This window comes from Parus major, chromosome 9, assembly GCF_001522545.3.
Source record: "Parus major isolate Abel chromosome 9, Parus_major1.1, whole genome shotgun sequence".
Classification (NCBI taxonomy): Eukaryota; Metazoa; Chordata; class Aves; order Passeriformes; family Paridae; genus Parus; species Parus major.
The window spans coordinates 23533005-23542041 of record NC_031778.1 but is presented as its reverse complement, the minus strand read 5'-3'; the positions used below and the strand labels follow the sequence as shown (position 1 = coordinate 23542041).

General features: G+C 49.7%; 1 protein-coding gene across 1 annotated transcript in view; it reads left to right on the top strand.

Annotated features, from left to right (window-relative positions):
- Positions 1-6: 6 nt before the first annotated feature.
- LOC107208889 (schwannomin-interacting protein 1) overlaps positions 7-9037 on the top strand; it is a 36893-nt gene continuing 27862 nt past the window's right edge. The window contains exon 1 of the mRNA XM_015637939.1: positions 7-109. Coding sequence (XP_015493425.1) covers positions 26-109 — 84 coding nt within the window. The 5' untranslated portion in view covers positions 7-25. The remainder of the gene's footprint in view (positions 110-9037) is intronic.

Sequence of the window (9037 nt, the reverse complement as noted above, 5' to 3'; positions counted from 1 at the left end):
CCCCCGGGACCCGCAGCCCCCGGCCATGGACTGGGCAGCCCTGGAGAGGCACCTGGCCGGGCTGCAGTGCCGGGAGCAGCAGCGCAAGCCGCGGGCCAGCCCCGCCTCGGTGAGTGCGGAGCGCTTTGGGGGGCGCGGATGGAGCGGGGAGCGGGGATTGCTTTGGGCTGCTGGGATCACACCCGGAGGGATGCTGCCGGGGCTGGCGGATCCAGCAGGAGGATGGGGAGGTGCTGGAGAGAGGCCAGACGAGGCCACGGAGATGCTCCAAGGGCTGGAGCCCCTCTGCTCTGGAGCCGGGCTGGGAGAACTGGGAATGTTCACCTGGAGAGGAGAAGGATCCAGGGAGAGCTCAGAGCCCCCTCCAGGGCCTGAAGGGGCTCCAGGAGAGCTGGAGAGGGACTGGGGACAAGGGATAGAGGGACAGGACACAGGGAATGGCTTTAAGGTGCAGGATGGTAGATTTGGACTGGATTTTGGGCAGGAATTGTTCCCTGGCAGGGTGGGCAGACCCTGGCACAGGGTGTCCAGAGCAGCTGGAACTGCCCCTGGATCCGTGGAAGTGCCCAAGGCCAGGCTGGGCATTGGGGCTTGGATCTACCCAGGATAGTGGAAGGTGTCGCTGCCCGTGGCAGGGAATGGGATGAGCTTTAAGGTCCCTTCCATCCCAAACCATTCCATGATTCTCCAACTTTCCCGGAGCATCCTTGACCACTGGTGGGGCTGGTTCCCTGCAGCTCCAGGGATGTGGTGTCGAGGTGTCACCAGCAGCCTTTCTCAGAGCTGGGTCCCCTTGGAGAATCCAAGGAATATCAGCTTTTCCCAGGCTGGGAGCGGTGCCAGGCTGGCGCTGTGTGCTCTCCTTTGCTGAGGGGAAGAACCTTCCCCAGGCCCTGGTGTCCATCAGAACAAACCCCCCAGTGCTGTTTGACAGAAACCCCTGAGAACCGTGGCCTGATCCCATTCTTTAGGGTGATCTGGGAATCACACAGAACTTCTGAGCTGCAGTGATGTGAGAGGAACAAGCACTGCAGACACGCCGGTGACACGGCAGGGCTGAGGCTCTTCCATAATGTATGAATTCCAAAGGAATCCACCAAACCTCTCCTGGAAGCTCTGCAGGAGCCTTTGGATGGCTGAGAAACGCCGTGTTCCTCACCAGCCCTACCCCGTGGCCTCGCCTCCGGCACACATGATTTTTTTTTCCATGATTTTTTTGTTGTTTAAAAGACATTCCATGCCCTAACTTCCTGTGAAGTCACCTCGCTCAGGGAGGTGGGGATTTCCCCCTGAATCCTTGAATTACAACTAATTGGTGACAAATCTGGGTGGGTGCTGGGCAGGATGAGTAAGCTGAGGGATGAGTGGGACTGCTGCCATGCAGGGATGCGTTTTTCCAAAGCCTGAACACTGGAGCCTCAGTGCCTTGAGGAACTGACAGGTAACAGCTTTAATTACAGTCATTTGTGCAGGAACTCAGCCTGAAAAAAGGGAAAAAAAAACAAAACCCACCTCATTTTTGTGGTTTCTCCAGCATTATCTGACCAGCTCTGCTGGCACTGCTGGAAACTCTTTGCCTCCAGGCATGAGTTTAACCAGGTGAGCTGTCACCGAAGGAATTCTACCCCTGACAGGATTTTCCTCCTCCATCCTCCCATTCCCTTCTACAGGCACAGAGGCCCTGGAAGGAATTCAGGCTGCCTCACGCCCTGACTTGTCCCATGGAGAGTTGGGCAGATCTGGGGCTGGAATGAGCCTGGACAGACACCTGGATTTGGGCTTGGAGGAGCTCAGGGCATGGAGAGCATCTCCCACGCCCGGGACTGAGCTCTGGGTCTCTTCCCTGCCAGAAAATGGAGTTTGCCACCCTGCAGATGTGACTTTCCCAGCCTCTGTGGCCCTGGAGAGAGTTTCCTCAGCTCCCCAGCTGTCCTGGAGACACCTTTGCTCCACAATTCCCCTTCCCTTGGCTGCCAGGGATGAGGAGGAGGAGGAAGGGGTGTTCCAGCTCTGTTCCACTTCCCACCTGGATCAAAGGGAAAAAGCTGCTGGGAAAGGACATTTTCCCTCCTGGCTGCCTGGGAAAGGATGTTTGATATCCCCATGACACCTCCTGTCCTCCCTGGCCATGTCTGGAAGCACCCAGCCTCTCCCACCAGGACCCAAAACCTTCAAGGCTGAACCAGACCGAAGTGCAAATCCCTCTTTTTATTTTTGTTTTCCCTGCCCTTGACATTTCCCTGTGGTTCAGTGTTTATAACAAACCCTTGCCTTGCCCTGCTGGAAGCCCAAGTGTTTGTAAACATGGGAATCATGGAGAGGAGGCAGCCAGGGAGCAAATACAGGGAAATGCTCTGGATTGCTCCCACTGCTTGCAGGATACCTCAGGAAAAAAGGGAATTTCAGTAGGACAGGCCTTGGCTGGGGCAGGGAATCAGGGTGGGATGGGGGAGCAGCTTGGAGTGGAGATGTTTCCTAGGCCGGTTGCTGTTCCCAGGAATCCAGAGAGATGTTTTATTGAGATGATTTTATTAAGATGATTTATTAAGATTATTAAAATTGAGGTTTTTTTCTGCTGTCAGGATTTTCTTGGGGTTTCTCCTGCCCCAGGTGAAGGCAGGGCAGGGCTCACCCAGGGGTGACCCATCAGGGGCCCGTGTGGCCTCAGCTTTGCTGCTCCCTGGGGCTCTGCTCCTCTCCTTTGGATCCCTGCCTGCTCCATCCCTCCTCCCTGGCCCTGCCTGAGCATCCCAGCCCGGATTCAGGGATCTCTGCTGATCCCAGGGCTGTGCTGGGATCACCCTGACTGTGCTGAGGCTCTGCTGGGGGACACAGATCGTGCTGGAGCCTCGGGAGAAGGGAATTCCCACTCCTAAGGAAGCTCTAGCATGGTTTTAGGAGGTGTTCCCATCCAGGAGGATCTGGGCTGGAATGCAAGGAGAGGTTGGGAATGCTGCATCTGGATTAATGAAAGGTTTAAATGATGAGGAGCCTTTGGTCACATCTGTAGGTGCAGAGATGTGCCCTGAGTCACTGGAAAGGCTAGAAAAGGGAATATTAATGATATTAATGCCATGGGAAGAGCTGTTGTTCAGCTTCCAGGTGGGATTACACGGCACAGATGGGATGTGAGGGCCAAGGCTGCTCCTCAGGCTGCAGACAAGGGTGCTGCCGCTGCCTGAGAAGCTCCTAGGAGGAAATTTGGGAAGGATTTGGCTTGGCAGTGGCAGCTGCACTGCTGAGAGATCCCAGGGGGGTGGGATGGCCATGGCTGTGTCCATCCTGAATGTTCCATATCCACTGCTCTGGGGCTCCCTGATGTCCCCTGGCACGGTCCCTGAGGGCCAGGTGGGCTGATGCTGTCTAGAAATGGAGAATATTTCTGCCTTTCTCCCTCCAGAGGGGTGAGATGACTGTTTTTGGAGCTGGATTCATTGGATGGGGTCCTTCCAAACCCTATGGGCTGTCAGGTGACCCTGGAGCTTTCTGGGCTCCACCTCAGAGGAGAAAACTCTATCCTGAAGGCGCTTGGAGCTCGGAAGGTTCCCTATGGAGATGCTTGACTCAATCTCCTCACCCAGATACAGGAAACCACCCCCTCCCATTTTTTTTTTTCATTTTTCCTCCTTTCCTCAACTCCTGGCTGCATCCAAAGTGGTACCAAATGTGCCATGGGATGATTTATGGCCCTCAGGAGCTGTGGAGGTGCCGGGGAAGCAGCGAGGCTCCGCTTGCCGTGCCTCTAATGGCTCGAATCAAATCCAAATCAGCCTTAATGGCTTTAATATTCCTCCCATCACCTCTCCGAGGATAATTACAATCAATAGGATGGATTGGCTGGGAAGAATACCTGCAAATTCTGGAGTCAATTAAAGAAACGCTGGCAGGAGGGGAAGCGGCTCCGGCAGACTCGGCTGTGACCGGCTGGGCAGGGAGGGAGGGATGGAATTGCCGAAGGAATTTTGCTGCCCTCGAGGCTCAGTGCAGGCAGTGCTGCTAAAAACTCATCCCTGCAGCTTCCAGGACTTCTGCAGGAGCTTTCTGGATGGGGAAGGATGTGCTGGAGTCTCTATTTTATCTCTTCATCCCTGGAATATTCCTGCCGTGAGACAGATCGATGCCGGTTATCCCTGTGGCGGTGAATCCAAGGAATCATCTGTCCAGACACTTGCACTCCTGCATTTCCAGTGTTTCAAGAAGATAAATTTGTGTCCTTCGGGCTGTTTTGGTCCTCCAGGCTGTCCTGAGCCTCTGGAGGTGGGCATGGTGCTCCTGCTTCCCTCAGAGCTGTCCCATCGGTGTCCGGCTGCCCACGGAGCCACCCTGGAAGGCAGCAAGGAGCATCCAGAGCCCTGAACTCGCCTTGGGGAGGTGGAAAAGCTTCAGCTCTGCCTTTGAAAACAGCTGGAAACCTCTTGGAGATGCTCAAAAAATGTGGAAGTGGCACTTGGGGACGTGGTTTAACAGTGAAGACGGCAGTGGGGGATTAATTCTTGGATTTGGTGGTCTTAGAGAGCTTTTCCAATCTTAATGATTCCATGGAAAGACTTCAGGGTTAACCCAGGATATTCCAGAAGCTGTAGGATGGAATTTGGACCACGTGAATAACTCTTTCTTGCCTGCATCTCTCTGAAAACTTAAAACTAATTCAGAGCATGGGCTAAAATCCTGGAGTCATTTCATCATTGGCCATGGACAGGGATCTGATTTTCATGGATCAGAGCAGCCAGAATGGAAGGAGAAATTCATGGACCAGCTTGGCAAGAGGGAGGAGAGAAATGGAGCCAACAGGTGCTTGTTCAAGCCATGTGGGAGTATTGGTGGAGCAGGATTTTTGGGAATGTGGGCTGGGATCGAGCCCAGACCTTTGGTGTAAAGCCTTGATCCACTTTGGAGCGCAAATCTGGATCCACTTTGGGAGCAAATATTGGCTGGGAGTTAAAACAAGCGATCATTGCTTGATGGAGCCGGCCTGGAGTGTGAGTTCCCTCCTCCCCAGGGATGTGATGTTGTCTGGGAGCAGGGAACAGCCAGGGATTCCTGCTGGAAGGGATTTTTCCAGCCAGGAGCTGTCAGTGTGGGAACTTCTGCTTTCCAAAATCCGGCTTGGGGCTTGCAGGAAATTCCATTTCTGTCATTGCTCAGCCAGACCTTGCCTGTCCATCCAACAGCTCCGGTTCCTGCTGGATCTGAGCACCAAACTCCTCCTGCAAAAGGGAAATCCCTGATCAGGGAGCTTCTCCAGGGTAATTAATTCATTGGGAGGCTTTGACATGGAAAACCAACCTTTGGAGTGTGGAAAAAGCTGTAATTGTGGATTGTTGCAGTGTTCTGGGAGCGGGATGAGCTGCAGGAATGATCCATCCCTGCTGCTGGGGGATCAGGAGAGCTCTGGACTTTGGCCACTTCCCACCCAGCTCAAAGGTTGGAGATTCCTGATCCTGCCCAGGAGAGCAGGGCCATTCCCTGGGGAAAACATCCAGAGGGATTTTCAAGCTGCTCGGTGGGAATTCCATAGATTGGAGGGATGGGCCTTTGTTTATTCCCAAACCAGGCCAGGCAAAACTCCCAGGATTAAAAATCCTGAGGAAAAACTTGATTCCCATGGCCTTTCCTTAAAGGAAGAACCAAACACAAGAGGGAACAGCCTGTGGATTCTGTCTGGGTGGATGATTCCCCTTCATCCCAGTGCTGCCAGAATGGGAATTCCTCCAGGTGATGGAGCCAGCTCGGTTGGTGAGTGAATGTTTCCTGTGGGATGTGGAAAAGCTGGAAAAGTTGGATTTTTCCAGCACTAATTGTGGTGCAGGCAGCAGGAAACCTCCCTTTAATGCCACACTAAGGGATCATTGTTGGGATCTGGCTCTGTGAAACCAATAAATTTATTATAAATGAGTATTTTTGGTGTTTGGGAATCACAAGCAGGAAATCCAAAGGGTTTCCAAGGAGAGGAGTGAGCAGTTATGCCAGGCAAAATTTGGGATATCGCAGAACAGAGGCTTGGGTTTGTTTTTTTAAAATAGGGAGATTTTGGAGCCTTGCAATCCCCCCTAATTCTTTAAATTCCCTCTTGAACCTACGTGTCTCAGGTTGGAATAGCAGCAGGCAGCAGGAATTTTGATTTCCCAGGATAATAATTATGTGCTTAGGCAAATATTCCTTGCTTATTAAGTGGGATAAATGCAAGGCAGGGGGGTTTTAATTCTCACAACTGCCCTGTGCTGTGCAAAACCTGTTATTTTCCCTATGGATGGAGAGGATGGATGTGCTCTGCCTGTAGGTGGGGAACACCTGGAATTGTGGAAAATCCAGGTGCACCTGGAGGGAGAAATTGTGGGCAGAGGAGATTTAAAAACCAGAGGGAAAAGGGTTTATTATTTTTATTTTTATTTTTATTTTTATTTTTATTTTTATTTTTATTTTTATTTTTATTTTTTATTTATTTTTATCTTTATCTTTATATTTTTATATTTTTATTTTATATTTTTATTTATTAGTGTGACCCCAACCACATTGAAGATCTGCTGAGGAGCACTGGAAAAAAACCAGGATTGTCCTGACTCCAAAATGCCAGGGAGCTCAGAGATGTTCTAATTATTCTAAATGATTTAAATATTGTTTAAATATTTAAAGATTTGTTTCAATATTCCAAAGAATGCTCCAAATATCCCCCACACCCTCACAAACAGGAGAGTTTGTTCCTGTGAGCAGCAGGATTGCCTTAGCAGTGATAAGAACAGCAGGAATTGTGATTTATTTCCTTCTTCCTCTCTGCCTGGATTTAAGGTGGTTTGGATTTAACTGGTTGGAAAAGCAGGTGCAAGACTTGATTATTTTTTTAAAGTTTGCGTAGAAACTGTGAAGAAATTGCTCAAAGCATCATTACTGCTTCTCCTAACAGCGAAAAAAATCAGGAAAATCAATATCAGTGACAAAATTCTGCATCCCCATCTCCTCAGGATGTGCTTTAGGCCAAAGGAGCTTTAAGGGAGCGTCAGATTTAGTGGGAAAAATGGATTTTTTGGAGGAGAAAACCTCTTGAAAGGATATATAAAAATCCCAATGTAATTCACCAAAGTTGGGTGGAATCCCCACTGGGAGGAAATGTGATTTCCCAGCCTCTCCCAGTGTCTCACTGTAGGCATTAATTGAATTTTATAAAAAGGAAGCTGTTTAAAATAATCCCATCATCTGCTCAGTTCAGTATTTTCCAAGGCTGGACACCATGATCCAGGAATTCCTGTGGAATTCTGGGCACAGTAACACTGCTGAGGGGGCTGAGGAGAACCAGAATTTGGCGTGTTCATGCTCTTCAATCTCAAATAATTCTGCTTTTGTGTAGGAATTTCTTTAGTTAGAACTAAAAAACATTAAAAATCTCTGGCTCTGAAATCAATCCTGCTCCAGCAGAGCCGCTGTAGATTCAGTGGAAAATGATTTTCCCTCTTCCAATTATCCTTTCACATGAGGTGATCCATAATCCCTCTTCCCCTGGAGCTTTTCCAGCTTTTCCAAGCCCTCAGATCATTTTGGGGCACCTCATCTTTCCCTGTGGAGTCGTTTGCGTCACCAGAGTGGGAGATCTTATTTATAGCCCCCATCTGGGAGCGCAGCTCCGTGATCTATAGATCTCCTTTAATGAGAAAATCACACCCAGGGCTCTTTATTCCTGCTGCTTCCTCTGGAAATCCGAGAGGAAATGGGATTTCCAAGGAAAGAGAAGCGCCAGGCTGAGATTTAATCCTCTCTATGGTACAGGCAATGTTAAAAAAGAAAAGAACTCTATTAAAGCTCTGGATTCTTTATGCACACAAAAGCTGCTGGTGTGTGAGGCCCCTGGGGAATCCAAATGCTTTTAGTGAGTTATTAAAAATTGAATCCAAACTTTTTATTCTGTGTAATTCCTAGATTGGATTTATTAAAGAGGGATTTGGGGAAATAGCAGTGTTCTGTAGCAGGGTCATTCCTTTCTCTGGCTCCTCGGCCTGGAAGGTGTTTGGTGATTTGGTGTTCTTAGGAGTTCTGAGAAAAAATAATTGTGGGAATCATTTTTCCATATGGAATTCTCTGTGTTTTGTATTTGCATAATATCCAAGCTCTTGGAGTTTTTCCTGGCACACTCCAGCTGGCCTTTCCTTTCTTCTGCTGTTTTCTTATCTATTATTGCTTTTTTAAAAAGCAGAAATGCGACTTTTAGCTGGGCCGTGCAAAGATCCGAGAGGACTTTTCCTGAGAGGAAGATTCCCAGCTTGGGACTTCCCATGGCTGGTCTGGGAGCAGCAGGGAAACATCCTGCTGGAAAAACACCTCCAGGACCTTTCCCAAGTGTCTGTTTCTGGGAAGGTGGAAATCAGAGCATGCTCCTGCAAACCTTGCCTACAGCCTTGACCCCCCTGTTCTCCTGGAATTCCTTTGGATCCATCCTCAAGTGACCAAATTGGCCAATATTTCCATATATTAAAAATACTGAAATGGCTCAAAACAGGTGCTCAGAGCTGCAGGAATGGTAGCTTTTCCCAGGAAATGCCAATCCATCCATAAATCACATGGATGAGGGTTTCCCACATTTCATACCCCATGTGCCATATTCCATGTAAATAAATATATTTTGCAAGATGAGTTTGGCAGTGCTGATCCTGGGCTGTTCCCCATCCCATCCCTCTGGAATGGAGCAGAAATCTGTGTTATTCCCAGGAAGCTGTGCTGCTGTTTCGGGATAGCTCCGTTTCCAATCCCTCCTTCCTCGTTATCCGTTCATTTCATACTCCTGGAACAGCTGGGGTGTGGAATTGGAATTGCTGCTACTCAGGAGAGATGCTGGAGAGCTCCAAAAAGAATTCCAGGGGCTTCCACAGCTGGTCAGGGGATCCTGGAGGCCTTTGGGAGTTCTGGGAGACTTTGGGAATCCTGGAGGCTTTTGGGACCTTTGGGAAACTTTGGGAATCCTGGAGGCTTTTGGGACCTTTGGGAGACTTTGGGAGTTCTGGGAGACTTTGGGAACTCTGGAGGCCTTTGGGAGTTCTGGAGGCCTTTGGGA